The 16,358-nt window shown below is 36.6% G+C and overlaps 1 protein-coding gene across 1 annotated transcript in view; it reads right to left on the bottom strand.

The window, feature by feature from the left end:
* slc7a5 (solute carrier family 7 member 5) overlaps positions 1 to 10,539 on the bottom strand; it is a 30,936-nt gene extending 20,397 nt beyond the window's left edge. Inside the window, exons 1-2 of the mRNA XM_051099805.1 lie at positions 9,749 to 10,539; positions 6,107 to 6,232 (exon numbers count right to left, since the gene is read on the bottom strand). Coding sequence (XP_050955762.1) covers positions 6,107 to 6,232; positions 9,749 to 10,334 — 712 coding nt within the window. The 5' untranslated portion in view covers positions 10,335 to 10,539. The remainder of the gene's footprint in view (positions 1 to 6,106; positions 6,233 to 9,748) is intronic.
* Positions 10,540 to 16,358: the final 5,819 nt, after the last annotated feature.

Genomic DNA, 16,358 nt, shown 5'->3' with positions numbered 1-16,358 from the left:
AAATGCCTATTTTGAGTGAAAGCTGAAACATGCTGTTTTCGTGCATGCCTCTTTAAATGCAAATGAGCTGCTGCTCCCCGTCCAGGATAGGGCTGTGCCTTTAAAGGGGTCATAGAACACCCATTTTCCACAAGCTGATATGCTTGTTTAGGGTCTTAATGAAAAGTCTATAAGATACTTTGGTTAAAAACTCTTAATGGTAGTGTAAAGCAACATCCTTTTGACCTTACCAATATCAGCTCTGCAAAAATCATCCGGTTCAGGTCGAGGTTGCTTTAAATGTTAATGAGCTTTGCTCGCCCCGCCCCTCTCTTCTCTCTGTGGAGTGACGAGCCTGTTTATTTTAGCTGCATTTAGCCTCGTTTAGCTGCTAAAATTGCTAACTAGCACGTTATTAGGAAAGGTGATAGCAGAGATTTATAAAAAAACCCTTATACTCACTTCTGCTATAAGTGAAGCTGGATCATGAATGATTTGCGTGAACATAGACGGATATATGTAGAGGCGCATTCCCTTCACAAACAAACTTAATCCACTGCATCTTCAGCGGCTCAGATGTTGGGAGTAAATGACAACCACTATGCTCATTATTACATCCAGCAACACAACACCTCAACCGCTCAATCGGAGATATTCTTGTCTAACTTACATTCCTGCTTCAGCATCGAAACAATGGATGTCGGACTGTTATAGCTGATCTGAGGTAAGACGCTCATGTCAATCAACTATTGTGGGAGTGGCCTCTGTGGGTGTGACGCCACAACGACAGGCATCTGAGAATGGCTCGATTTGAAAAGGGGGATATTATTTTTACAGATAAATTAAAAACCACAGCATGGATTTTTATCATTATAGGGTAGATGTGTACATACACTGCCAACACACATTAATGTTCAAACATGAGAAAGTGAACTTTGCATCCGATGACCCCTTTAAAGCTTGTACCTCAGATACTCTGCTTAAAACATCTGTTAGCTTTTAATAATCTTATCTATTGCATTGAAATCATGCATTTTAAACCTTGTTTGTTTAAATTTCTCATACAGGGTTTTCTGAGCGCACACATCTGAAGCACGCGCACAGAAAGTGGCTGTCACACAGCATGTGAGTAGTAAACTTAGTTCCCTTTCATGTCTTATTGCGCTTAAACTGTCAAACACACACAAGTTTATGTTAAAAACACACATGAGTTATAAATACAGTCGGTTATGTCTGTGAAGGTAAAGAGTTGGGAAAGAAATTGCATGTTTATATTAGTTTTGTGTGGCGGCAGTGTAATATACAGTAAATAAATCAATAAATCCAGTGCTCTTGTCTCCTCTGAGGCTGGGACTCTAAATAGTGATAATAGATCTCGATTCCATATCTATTTATATGAATATACTGTACATATAAGAGGATAGAAATGCAGCTGAATGCTTTTTAGCACCATTTTAAGTATCATTTTAAAAAAAGGATGTAAGGTATTAACTTTTTAAATTTCACATTACAAGGAGTATGTAGTACTAAATTATTTCCTTAAAATATGAAATAAATATTACTGATTGTTATAATACAGTTAAGCTGTATGAACAAAAAAATCATACTATAAACATACAAGAAAACCATATTAACCCTTACGAAAATTAACCATGGTTTTATTATAGTAAAAGTGTAGTAACCATGTTTTTGGCGCATTGATCACCATTTGTATAACAATGGTTTTACTTCAAATACCATGGTTAAACTATGGTTAGTGTAGCTGTCACGTGTTCTTGTTTTTGTTCCGTTTTCCCTGTTCTCCTGCTTCCTGTTTCTGTTCCTCATCTGTTACTATGGTTTTTGATTAATTACCCCACACCTGTTATTCATTTCCTCTCATTTGTCCTAGTATTTAAACTCCATTCTGTTCTGTCTTTGGTTGTCCGTTCTCAGTCATTATTAGTTGTGTGCATTCCCTGTCTACTTGTTTTTCCCCCATTATTATTAAAATAATTTTGTTTGAAACGTCATTCTCCTTCGTCTGCCTGCCTGCTACACACACAAGCCTGACAGTGGCAAGACCATGCTTAATTTGTGGTTACCATGGTTTAACTATAGTAACCATGTTTTTTGGTTTTATTTGTAGTAAAAACCATGTTTAATATTTCATAAGGGTTGCCTCTCCATCACTCTCCAGAATCAAATTATACTGTAAATGTCATTGACGTAAAAATCAATGCATAATATGCTGCAATGTTTACCAAAAATTGCTGCAAATGCCTGCTTAGTGAAGCTGTCGTCTCTATCCTACTTAAACACATTCAAATGTACTGTCAACATTGGTTTGTTTGGAGAGTTCAGTGAATCACGTGACCGTGTGGCGGCGATGCCGGAGAGATCAAAGCTTGTCGCAGCTCTGTAGAAGCACTACATTTTACAATTTACGCCACATTAAGTGTGCCAAAACGGTAATTATCGTTTGAATTTAGCATTAAAACTTACAACACTTAAAAGCTGAAACTCGCAAGTAGGGTTGTCAATTTGGCGTGAGATTTGCATGGACAGAGTGAGAGTGTGAAAAAGAGCCTGAAAGCGTGTGTCTCACGCCAAATGCGTGAGAGTTGGCAACCCTGTGAATGGTAGTTTAAGTTAACTTTTTGAACTTTTGAACAATGCTACTTTAGAAGCATCCTGATGAAGCAACTCTCTACTGTGAAAGATGTACATGTGGCAATCTCAAGAACTAAAGGTCAAGTTCTAAGACATAACCACACAAAGAAATCCACACCCAAAGGCAAGACCAAAATCTTGGCAAAATCTGGGTGAGGCCGGCTAATTAAAAGAGACGTGCCCTACAGTTTTGGCTCCAATATTCAATAATTAACAAGTGGCATGACGTCTCCTTTCAAATTTCCTTTCCTTCAGAAACTATCTTGCTCGTCACTACATGTCCATTGCTGTGGGCAGTGAAAGTGGGTGGACTGGAGATAAAAGAAGAAAAGAAGAGCTAATAATCTATTTGAATTAACCTGTCTTAGTAACGCTGACTCACAACTGAGTCAGTGATACCAGCTTTGGGCCTTAGTTTGTGCAGTACACCGGGACATGCACCAAGTGAATGGACCTTTGTTAATCTGCGTCTCAGACTGTGAAATCCTCTTTTTCCTTTCTGATTCTGTGAGGTTAAACCACTAAGCTAATGAAAAACTGAACCAAAAATGTTTATAAAGAAGCAGTGCACCCAAAATCGCATCTGTGGAATGTTATTTTCTATTAAACCACTAATTTTAATCCCAGGAGGTGACTGTGACCATTTACACTACTGTAGCTCATGTCAAGTCTGGAGGTAAGGTCTGCCAGCTCGTACTACAAATCTCTGAACTGCTTTTTCGTTCTGTTTGCTCACTCCTTCTGTAGACTATTGCTGTCAGTGCTTTACTGTCACAGTAACAAACAATCAGAGCTGCTGTTCTGGCTACGCATTCACAGGGTTCGTACAGACACTGTGAAATGAAATTCCAGGACTTTCAAGGACTTTTCAAGCACTGTTTTTTTAAGGACTTCAATCAGAGATCTCACTTATCGAACAATGTCTTCCATTTCAAATTCTAAAACAGGAGAAACAGATAAAAATATACTAATAAATAATGGGAAAAATAAAGTGAAGCATGTTAAGTATTACCACTAAAGGATTTGTGATTTGTGTTTGGGTAATCTTTCTTTTTTATGTTTTTTATAACTGTACTGTTTTAATGGTTTGAAGTTTTCTACTGTTTAAGAAAAACAAAAAAAATCAGCAAAAAAGACTCACGAAATCGCTCCGAAATCCTGATCTGAAACAAATGATTTGCGAACCAGCACAATCTGAATTAAATGATTCATAATCCACGCTCCTATCTAAAGCAAAAGATTCATGAATCCGCTCCAAAGTTCTGACCTAAATTATATCAGTCACGATCTGCACTCCAAAGTTTAGATCTAAATCAAATTATTTGCAATCTACAATCCGAAGTTTCGATCTAAAGCAAGAGATTTGCGAACTCGCTCCAAAGATCCGATCTAAATCAAATGATTTATGATCTGCGCTCCAAAGTTTCAATCTAAAGCAAAAGATTTGTGAACCCGCACCGAAGTCACGATCTGAATCAAATGATCCGTGATCTGCGCTCCGAACCTGCACGAAGTTCCGATTTAAATCAAATTCGCCATACACGCTCTGAAGTCCCAATCTGAATTTGATTAAGACTTTAAAATCATGTATCGCAAATCATTTGATTTGAATCATTCAATTCGCTAAACGATTCACGAATCTGCTCCGATCTAAATCAAATGATTCACAATACACGCACCGAAGTCCCCACCCGAATCAAATGATTCCACGATAAGTGAAGTTCCAATCTAAATGAATTGATTTGTGATCCGCGCTCCAAAGTTTCGATCTATAACAAAAGATTTGCGAACCTGCACCAAAGTCCCGATCTGAATCAAATGAATTGCACTCCGTGCTCCAAAGTTTTAATCTAAAGCGAAAGAATTGCGAACCCCCGCCGAAGTCCTGATCTGAATCAAATGATTCATGATCTGTGCTTCGAAGTTCTGATCTAAAGCGAAAGATTTGCAAACCCGCTCCAAAGTTCGGATCTAATTTAAATTCGCCATCCACGCTCTGAAGTCCCAATCTGAATTTGATTGAGATCGGGACTTTAAAATCGTGTATCTCTGATTCAGAGTTTCGGAAAGCTCTGTTTCACCCATCACTACATTCTTTTTAAAATCACTACAACCAATGTCGAAATTTGAAAATGAATGACTCTTTTAATTTGATCTGGTTTTTGCTAGTGATTTGCTTGAAATGAATGATCAAAGTCACAAGTTTGAATCAATCTGAGTGGTTCCTGCATAAATGACTCAATTGATTTGGTTCATCTGTTCCTCTTTTCACATCTTTAGCCATGTTTATACAACACTGTCAGTACTACTACTTTCTTAGCTCAATTGTTTTTTGACATTAACTGAAAAAAGCAAAAAAGATGTTTTTTTTTAATAGCATGAATTCTGAGAGAAAAGATATGTGCTATGACAAAATTAAACCCTTATTTCATATATACATTCTTACAATAATTCAAGCACTTTTTAAGTACCTATTCAGGAATATTACTATTTTCAAGAGCTTTCCAGGCCTTAAATTTCAAAAAGTCAAATTCAGTTATACAACTGCAACTAGGTGTTGCCATTATGAGGCCTAAACCTCCAAAAACAGTCCTAAAAGAGACGGAGTATGAACATATCAGCGGCATGAGTCAAGACTGCTAAACTAATAAACTATATTTTTATAGTTGATTTATATATTACAGTTTGATTTCATTATTTTTGAGAAATAAACAGCAAACTGAATATTAAAATCTAAAGTATTTGAATTAAAATGAAATAAAAATGGAAAAGCTTGAAAAAACTTTGGGATCAACTGTCTGCAGTTAATTAAAAAAATATATATATTTAATATAAATGAACAAAATTATTTCTTTCATTATTTTTCTTGGTAAGATGGCCAAATGGCTCAGAAATATAATTATATATCTAATTTTAATTCTGAAATTATTTTAATAATGTGTTATTTTATTAGCTGGATACAGTCAAGAATTCAAGAACCACTGAGGTAGAATATTTGATGTATTAAAGAAAATAAATTTTATGTTATCTAATAACTGTGCCTTCATTGCTTTAAAAAAAAGTAATGGGACACCAATTTGTATCCTATTAATAAAAAAAGTCATTTTTGCATGTTAAACTGAACTTGATCTCAAGCTTTGTATAATTTGCAGACACTTTTCACCCAGCTGAGAGGCCGTAAATCGACATTGCAATGAAAACTGTTGGAGCGGTACATTGTATCCATAGCAAAAACAAACAAACACAGAAGCCAAGGCCTACCTAAGACCATACAAATCTTTATTCATACCAGAAAACATAAATGCAATCCCTCTACCTGAATTTCCAAACATATTATTCATACAGGTTCATGTTGGTGTTGTGTTACATGGTCCAGCTTAATAAACACCAAAACTGCATTTACCTGTTTTCCATCCATTCCTCAGCACTTGTTTAGATACCTGACTTATTGTTTGAAAGTATCTGTGTTACCCACCTTTGCCGATCTCCACAAAGCCAATAATGATGATGAGGCCCAGGGCGAGTAGCTTAGCAGCGGCAAAGGCATCTTGAACCCTTGTGGCGGCCTTCACGCTGTAGCAGTTGACAGCGGTCAGCAACACTATAGAGAGAGATGGAGGGAAAAACAGAACGAGAGGCACTTATTTTTAGTCTTTCACAACAGAGGCTCAAAGGAAGTTAACCTAAATACTTGGTAAACTAATCAGGCTCCTAAATACTTGCTAAACTAATCAGGCTAGAATTTGTCATCCACACTTTAACTACGCAAGGCGCTGTTTACATTTCAGCTATACACGTGGCAGCATGATCTGGTGTGCTACTTTTTTAAATGAAACAGCATGGCTGCCAAACTTATTAGGGTTGAACGGAAAAACAGACATCAAAGAAACTTTGGTGAAAGAACTATCTGTTCGATCCTGAACATGTAGCTTCAAATGATTAGGAATATTATATACTACAGTACATAATAAGCTGCGTAATGGGGTTTGATTGTATTATAGGGTGGGTATACGGATAATTATTACCTGAATCATACGCAAATGTCTTGCCCTACTTTTTCAATCCACTTACTTTGCCATTTTTTTGTCTGTGTCAATACGATTAGCAAAAATCCTGCTGACTGGATGATTTTGGGAAACTTGTCTAATCACACTACCAGTTAAAAGTTTTTGAAAAATAAGATTTTTAAAGTTTCTTCAGCTCACCAAGCCTGCATTTATTTGATTCTAAATACAGCAAAAGCAGTAATATTGTGAAATAAATTACTATTATTACTATTAATTATTACTATTAATTATTATTAAAATAACTGCTTTCTATTTGAATATATTTTCAGATGTAATTTATTCCTGTGATCAAAGCTACATTTACAACATTACAGTCCTCAGTGTCACATGATCCTTCAAGAATCATTCTAATATGCTGATTTGCAACTGATTTAAAACATTTTTATTATTGCTATCAATATTTAAAACAGTGGAGTACATTTTTCAGGAATATGTGATGAATAGAAAGATCCAAAGGTCAGCATTTATCTGAAATAAAAAGCTTTTGTAACATTATATACTATACCATTCAAAAGCTTGGAGTCAGTAAATTATAGAAATTAATACTTTTTATTTAGCAAGGATGCTTTAAACTATTCAAAAGTGATGATAAAGAGATTTATAATGTTACAAAAGATTTCTATTTCAGATAACTGCTTTTCTTATGAACTTTTTATTCATCAAAGAAACCTGAAAAAACTTCTACTCCGCTTTCAGTTTTTAATATAATAATAATACAAATATTTTTGAGCACCAAATCAGAATATTAGAATGATTTCGGAAGGATCATGTGACTGGAGTAATGATGCTAAAATTTCAGCTTTGAAATCAGGTTATATTTCAAAATATATTCAAATAGAAAACAGTTTGTTTTTTTTTTTTTTTAAATAGTAAAAATATTTCACAATAGTACTGTTTTTGCTGTGCCTTGGATCAAATAAATGCAGGCTTCCTGAGCAGAAGAGACTTCTTTAAAAAACATTAAAAATCTTTTGACTGGTAATGTAAATTTTTTTTCTAATAAAAAAAAAAAAAAAGTATATTTGTCAGTATTTATAATTCGCTTTTAACTAGCACTATGTCTGCTTAAATTAAAACAAACAAACAAAAAAAAAACATTCCAAAGAGCACAAGTGAACTGGAAATTGTCTGTAGTTACGAGTGTGTTTCCCTGCCTACAGCCAAGACATTGGGCAACCAAACATGGTTTGGAAAAAGGATGGATGTATGAATATAAAATGAGCAGGTATAAATGCCACAGCCTGTATGAAACTTGGAAGTTCACTTACCAAACACTGGTAAACAGATTTTGAGGAAATGGGAATAACAAAAATCATAAGCTCCTACGAACTCAGTCTCCAGTCCCTGCCTCCAAGCATCTATTAAATGTGATTAACTAACCAGTACTTCAAAGCAGAATTAGCTGTAAATCGGTCTGGGCACCAAACAGCGAGGCAAACCCGACGGCCTTTGTGTGCCCCTAAAGTACAAAAGGGGGTCTGTATCGGGTAGGACAGTAGGGTCTCGGTCCCTTCACGCAAGAGCACATGCACGCACTCTTATATTGCTCTGTCGGGCATTGCCGTTCTCATTCTTAATAGACCAGGGATCATGAGACAGAGGTTACTCCCTGAGCTTCTCTACGGCAGGAGCATGGTCCCACACAGGGGGCCTCTCCCATGGATACACAACGTAGCTTCATGCAATGAACCAATCCTGGAGTACCTTTTCAATCATAACCTTAAAGCACATGAGAAAATGGGTCAAGGGAACAGTGGCCAGCTGCTATGCCAACAGACCCAAATACTGTCTGTGTGCTGAACTCTGTGTCTGCATCAATGTAAATGTTGGTATTAGTGTTGTAAATCCTGTACCTGTCAGTGCTTAGCTTAAACTTATGGTCATACTCATCTTTACCTCCCTTTCTGTCTTGTCATGTGAGTTATGGATGGATTAGACACGCCGCTAACAGGGCGAGATTACAGTGGATAGTGGGTGCTGTGTTTATTCACTCCAAGACAATCACAATGAATATGCATTCCTGTACCCCAATCAAGCATTCATCTGGCCTAAATGGAAAAGGAGGAGGAGAGAAAGAAAGGGAGAGAAAGAGAGCAATATGGGTTTAAATTTGTTGGCCAATTGGTAATTAGGACTTGAGCTAATTCTGCTAATCCTGACTGGTTTAAACCTGCGGGAGGGTTGCATTGCTCGCATGACTGCCATGGTAAATCACAACCACAACATATTGCCATGAGCATGCATGTCAAAGATCTGTGATTGTAGCGCTGGGGGCTACATTCATTTACTCCTATTGGCCCTTCTTTTGGTACTCTTACTGCAAGAAACAATTTATGGCGAACTATAAAAAAGAGAATACAGTTAGTAGCCTTAACATAACAATTAATAATCTTGGTTTAAATATGTAGTAATTATAAAGTTCAGGCTAGATGTTTTACGTTACTAGCACTGGTTAATAACTTTAAAAATATATTATTATTATTATTATTATTAAATATTAAAAAAAATAACTTATTTTTTTATAAATATAATTAATAAAATAAATAATTAGTAATATAAATAATAAAATATAATTAATATTACAGCGTCGCTAAATTGTCATATAAATAATACTAACAATGTAATTAATTTGCATAAAGACCGCGCATGTAGGCGCATGCTACTTCCTACATCATCCGCGCACTAGATGATGAAATTTGGCTGCAGCTTTTCAACATAACTCTGATCCTCCTACAGGCTACACATGCCGTAGCAGTGTAAACACATGGCGTTTCTACCTCAAATTACGAATTTTCTGTCACATGTGTGGTTAAAATCGTTTAGATTTATAATTTGGCCGAGTTTTGCAAGAAAAATGTTGTACAGACGCTGAGAAGATGAAGCGCGAAATGACAGTTGAGGTAAATTCAAACGTAAAAACCGTTAAACTGAGGAGATTTACGATAAAGCGTGACTTCAGTCCTCAATCATGTTGTTTATTTGTTAAATAAATAAGTAAAACGAACTTTTATGTGACCTAACGAGGTAGGTAACGTTAACAGGTTACTTACAGATACACAAGCAGGCGACCAGCTTAGCCCCTGTTTCAGGGACTGGACAGAAGGGAAAGATGGGCTTCAGGAGGTAGGTAGCGAAAACATAGGCGACAATATACTGCGAGGACGGCCTGATGATGAGCAGCTCGATCCAGAGTTTCAGAAACGCAGGTAGGGAGCCGTAAACTTCAAGGATGTATGCGTAGTCACCCCCAGATTTGGTGATGGTGGTCCCCAGTTCGGCATAGCAGAGAGCGCCTATAGTGGAGAAGACGCCGCATATAGCCCACACGACCAGCGACAGCCCGACTGATCCGGCTTCTTTCACCACTCCGGTCGGAGTAACGAAGATGCCTGAGCCAATAATGGTGCCTACAATGATGGCCACGCCGTTTACGAGAGTTATAGTTCTTTTCAGCTCGACTGTCCCTTCTCCATCCGCTGAAGTAATATCTGCTGTCGGGCTTTCAGGCGTGCCGTCTCCAGGTCGGCTCATGTTGCCATTCCCACCTCGGCTGGAGAGCATCTTCTCCGTCACCTGCTTGTCGTCTTCATCCCGGTCCGCAGATGTATTAGAACTCCGTTTCTTCAACCCTGACATCGCTTCCTCTTATTAAACAAAGCTAGACGCTTTGTTTTGCTCTATAGTGTGTGGAAATGACCTGTTCAGCTCCCTCAGACTGGGCTCGCCTGCTGTACGGTGGTACCGTGCGTGAAGTCCGCTCTGACTCAAAGAAACGTGGTTTCTGAAGTGTGTCAACGTGTAGGAGCATACAAAAGCATCTCCTGGTTCGGCCTGCCTCTTTCCTCCTCGGTGTATTTACATGTTTGAGGTTTATATCGCCATCTAGAGTCTGGCTTATTGGAAGAAATCCTTGTTACTGAGCAGGTTAAGCAAGTTGCATACGTTGGATCAGGGATTTTCCCAATTGTTCAGGTCGTTTGAACACATAAGTACTACAATATCAATATAATAATCTATGTAATTACAGTGTAAAAGGGAGCATTATTTTAGCAAAAAAAAAAAAAAAGACTAGGCATATAAAAATGCTACTATAAAAACCTGTTAATTGGTTAATGGTGTATAAGGCACTCTTAAAATAAAGGTGCTTGGCGATGCCATAGAACCTTTTTTGTCTAAATGGTTCCATAAAGAACCCTTAACATCTAAAGAACCTTTCTGTTTCTTTTTGTGAAAGAAGGTTCTTCAGATTATAAAAAGGTAAGAAAGAGATGGTTCTTTAAAGAAACTTTGACTAAATGTTTTTTGTGGGACCAAAAATAGTTCTTCTGTGGCATTGCTGTGAAGAACCTTTTAAAGCACCTTTATTTTTAAGAGTGTAAAAAAAGTTAAATATGTAATCCTGGACCACAGAACCAGTAAGAAGGGTACATTTTTTTAAAGTGAGATTTATACATCTGAAAGCTGAATAAATAAGCTTTCCATTGATGTATGGTATGTTAGGATAGGACAATATTTGGCTGAAATACAAAGGGTGCAAAAAAATCAAATATTTAAAGTTGTCCAAATGAAGTTCTTAGCAATGCATATTACTAATCAAAAATTAAGTTTTGATATATTTACGGTAGGAAATTTACAAAATATCTTCATGGAACATGATCTTTATTTAATATCCTAATGATTTTTGCCATAAAACAAAAATAATAATAATAATTTTGACCATATAAGGTATTTTTGACTATTGCTACAAATGAAGAGTTCAGATGCAAAACCAGCTAAAAGCCATCTTGGTCAAAAATGAGATAATGATAATGAAGTGAATGCTCCTGACACATAGTATACTTCCATCAAATACTTTTACTTCAGACACACTAAATCTCAGCCTCTGCCCAATCAGAAGTACCAGCTAACATAGAAACCTATACGAAGTAGCCAGAAAGAAATGCTAATTTTAAAGAAATACACCAGATGGATTTAGAGGCTTTTGCATCTGAACTCTTCAAATATATCTGTGCTATTTAAGATTGTTTTGTGGTCTAAGGTCACATATATAAATCTTATCTTATAATTTACAGTGAAAAAAAAAAAAAAAAACATATTACCAGATGATATGATATTCCCAGAATTCTCTTTCTGACACTTCACATTTGTTTTCTTCTTAGATTTTCCTTATCTGTTATGTTTTATATTACATCTTATGTTGTTAAATTAATATTTATTGCATTACTTTAATACTTTAATCATATGGCTTTAGCTACTTCGGTAAGTTGGTAAATTAATGTTATATCAGTTATATGTTTTTCTTTAACGGTAAACTTAAGTTTAATTCGTAAAACCTAAAATGTTGCACTCATTTTTAAAAAGCTTAAGTTCTGGCAACCACAGCTGCTATTTGTTACTGGAAATATTACTGTTTATAGGACATTATTTGCTGAATATACAGGTATACAGTCAATGGAATATTTTATTTGATGACTTTACACATTTTTAATACACATTGTTAATTTAATTTTGCGTTAGCATTTCTAGCACAATCTTACACCCTGCCTTTCCACCAGTCCACCAGGAACTTCTAGGCAAATGTGAACCATGGTTGGGAAACCCTGATGAGTTTTTCTAACTAGTGTGAAGTTTTCTATTTTAAATATTCAGACTATAATCCTTGGCTAGACATGAATTACCATAACTTGTCGTTTCAGCTCTTGAAAATTCTTCAGACTCAAATTCCTTTGAAATATATTAAAAAATAACTAAGTTGTCCCTGCTAATTTCCTGTTTTCAGGTAAAAGCCCTTGAAACATTACAAATGTCACATTCCCTGTGAGCTTTAAAGATATTGGTTCTTAAATTAAAAGAAAACAACAACTTAAATTTCATCCAAAAGCTTTTGTGTTTCATAGAGAAAGACTTACATGTCACATGCCTACAAGGTATCAATCTCCGAAGACCCGTAGAGTACAATCTGCAGGGGACAAGTGTGTTGTACTAATACTAATGAACTTCATGACCTTGGGTTGTGTTTTAAGGTTAGTCATCAAGGCATGTTTTAGAAATAAAATATATGTTGCTGCCACCTGCATTCTCTTTGCATGTGTGCTCCCCATCACGAGAATCAAATTGTATTTAAGGTGTATGTTTACTCAGCTTAAAGATAAATGAGACAGCAGGTGACTTTTTATTTGATAAGTCATGTGGTTGCTGCTGTGTTGTGCCCTGATGTTTAAAAGTTCAGTTTTCTTTCTCAACAGGAGAGAGGGGTGTGGGTGTCTCAGTTCCCTGGCACCACAAGTGCTGGTTATCATTAAAAGTAGAAAACAATCAGCTTTCCTCTGTAAGAGGGCCTGTCATGTTTTGGCCAAGATTTAATGTACATTTTTAGATGTATATTTTTCCTTTTTTTTCAACTCAACCAACAGTTGTTTGATCTAAAAAGGAAAGCAACTGGATTGGAGTTCTGAGAAACATCTTTAAGCCATAGGTTCCTGTTTATGGAAAGCAAATAGGACTGAATGGAGTTTTCTTTTTGCCTAAAAATAACCTGGAAAAACATTGAAGAACAAAACCATAGTAGAGGAAGCAGCCTGATATTAGCAGCTTTCATCTGGGGCTTCTATTCAATTAGCGATGCCTGATCATCTGCTAAGGAGACCTCAGAAGACACCAGTTTACTATCCCTTGAGATACTCCACAGTTGCATAACTTATTTTTATTGATCACAACTGCGACCATCTCCAGGTTTTTTCTGAGAAGAAGTCTTGATCTGCTGCGCTTTAATCAATTCACCTAGTTTGTTTTTCCTCTTAAGCTCAAAGAGCATGTTCCCAAATGCTCTCACACAATGATGGGAAAGCATGGTGTGTTTGGGATACGCAAAATCCCAGTGTCTCGTCCCATTTATGTAACTCATGCAGCCAAGAACAACAAACATGGAATGGAATCTTTTTGAACCAAGTTTGAGACAAAACTTAATCCAGGTTCCCCAGCCTTTCCAAACACCCACACCCTGGACTTATTCTCTGTCTCAAGTCTTTTAAGGTGCTGTCTAGCTCCTACTGATGTGAAACTTGCTTTTACTGTTTCAGGGTTATTGCCTGGAATCTTCTTTACTCTTAAGTCCAAAGTATACTTTTTAATGCGTACGTGAGGGACAGCGTACAATGTGCGTAACGCAAATTTCGTCATCAGAAGAGTGAGCGCGTACTGTACGTGCACCCCCCGGTTTTTGGAACCGCGTGTACTTTGTACGTGCAGGTCGCACATGCGCATTTTATTTGCAAGTTATTTTGCAATAATCAGTTGTTCCACAGGGTAGCAACACTGTCCTGAGCCGTTGTTACTCAGTAGAAATTAACAGCAGAGACTGCAACAACAGCAGACGCTCACATTGACAAGCACTTGCGAGAGGGTATGAGACAACTCGCCTTTGGTTCAAAAGAGTTTTGTTAAAAATATTTGTTATCATTCTTAACTAATAGGAGAATATAGAGCAGACACTAACCATGGATGCAGTTTCCTAGAGCACGTGTGGACCGTCCGCATTCACATCAACATCAAATGGAGTATACTTTGAATACTTTGTTCGACTGTATGCATACGTTAAAGTATACTTTGGGCTTTGGAGAAGAACATCAGGTATCAGCCATGGTTATCAAAAAATAGTACTCAAAAGTCCTAAAAAGGTACCTGTTAATGTTCGCTGTAATGTAAAAAAAAAAAAAAAAAAAAAAAAAAGTACCATAAAGTTTTTAGCCTTTAAAGAGGTCATGAACAGAGAAACTCAAATTCCCTTGATCTTTTGACATATAAGAGGTCAATGTACTATTAAAGTTTCAGTACTCAAAACTTTCTTGTTAGTCTAAAAACAGCTTAAATCGAAGCCAATCTGCCAAAACGACAGGGTGTGGAACGTGCCACTTTATGATGTAATAGTGTGGATAAACCACGCTTCCAAATAAGAAGATCAACACCTGCTTGTACATTGCTGCCTGTTTAGCCCCGCCCACCAAATCGCGCATGTAGTGTAAATAAGGAGAGGCGAACGCAGATCTATCCAGAAACCAAACGATAAAGATGTCTCCAAATACAAGAAGGTGCTGTGCAGTGCCAATTTGTGGAAAAATAGTTTTCGCATTGCGTTCCTTCCTTTTAATGAAGTTCCAGGCCGTGTCAGTAAGAACTTGGTTCTTTGTTCACTTCATTTTACTGTGGATTCGTTTACAAACATGAAGATGGTTGGTCATCCCCGTTGTCAGCCACGCTGCAATTGGAGCGGTTTGCCATGCCAAGGCCCAGTTGTTCGGAGCTACTAGACGGTGCTAAATACCCTCAAATGAAAGCAAAAGCAACTGAAGATCTGGCAAAGTATGCAACGTGTTTTTGCAGTGCTGAGGAATGCAGATATATCTGCTGATTTCTTGAACGCAATGGCCAATGAGAAACATTTAAGTTTGCCAGAATTCACTCACCTCTGAAAGCACCGGATCGTTTTTTTTCAAGTGCAGTTTTGTGCGCTCGTGAATCATCTCATGACTAACTAAGCGCAGACACAAAGTAAATAAGGGATTCATTGTGTAGTTTAGAGAGCTTCATTGAACAGAACTTGTGAGATCATGATGAACTGGGATGAGTGGTGCTTTTACGTGATAATAAAGTGAGTGAGGTTTGCACACTTTCTAGGCAATAATCCGTTCTGAATTTGTACGAAACGTTCGTTTTATACGGCGCAATGTTTCGGGATGACATCTGCATATTTATGATGGATTATATGCTTAAAGTGGCCAGCGGAAGACTGATCATAGTCTGTTTGATCAATTTTGCCTTCTCAAATCAAGTATAAAACAATGTTAGTTTAAACGTTAAACCTAGATAAATGTGTGCTATTAGGCGCATATCCAATCATTTGTGCGGAGGGTGGAACCTAAAGCTGCTTTGCAGGACATGGAGGCGCCAGCGCGAATACATACCTCACGGACATGATACATATATCTGCAGAAAGCTTTAGATTATAACTTAACGAAGTAAAGCTAATCGAAAACAAAAACTGTTTCATTATGTAATGTCATTAATGTAATCATAACAGTGTATGAAAAACACAGTTTTACTGCCCCTAGTGTTCATTTCTGTTGGAAACTGCAGTGATACTTATTGGTACGTATTTTGTATCTTACAAAAAAAGTTCTCAGAGGTACATTTTCATCATGAGATCAGGTAGCTTTTCTACCTAAATCATATCAGTGTCCATCTGTGAAGGATGTAGGCTGTCAAACATACAAAAGTATTAACCAATCATAGCATTGGGCGTTTACTTCAGAGTCTACAATCCACCATACCTACTTGATCATTTTGTTGACTGGGTTTCAAAAAAGGCCAGAAAATAGCCTATTACTTCTAAATTATGACAATTTTGATGTAAAAAAAAAAAAAAAAAAAAATCTTGATGACATTATAAGGGGAGCTCAGAGAACAGTACACAATAATAAAAAAGGCAGTTCATGACCACTTTAACTTCATAGAGCAATTCTGAACTGTAAATTGTTTGAAATGTAAATATTAAAATTTAGAAGTGTAGTTAAATTTAGACTACGTAATGTTACTTATGTACCATTATGAATTCAGTGTCAGTTGAGGGTTTAAAAATAAAAGAGATTTCATACCAGAATATTT

Source organism: Labeo rohita, chromosome 25 (genome assembly GCF_022985175.1).
Source record: "Labeo rohita strain BAU-BD-2019 chromosome 25, IGBB_LRoh.1.0, whole genome shotgun sequence".
Taxonomy (NCBI): Eukaryota; Metazoa; Chordata; class Actinopteri; order Cypriniformes; family Cyprinidae; genus Labeo; species Labeo rohita.
Note: the sequence above shows the minus strand (reverse complement) of the source record. Positions and strands in the feature narration are given on the sequence as shown.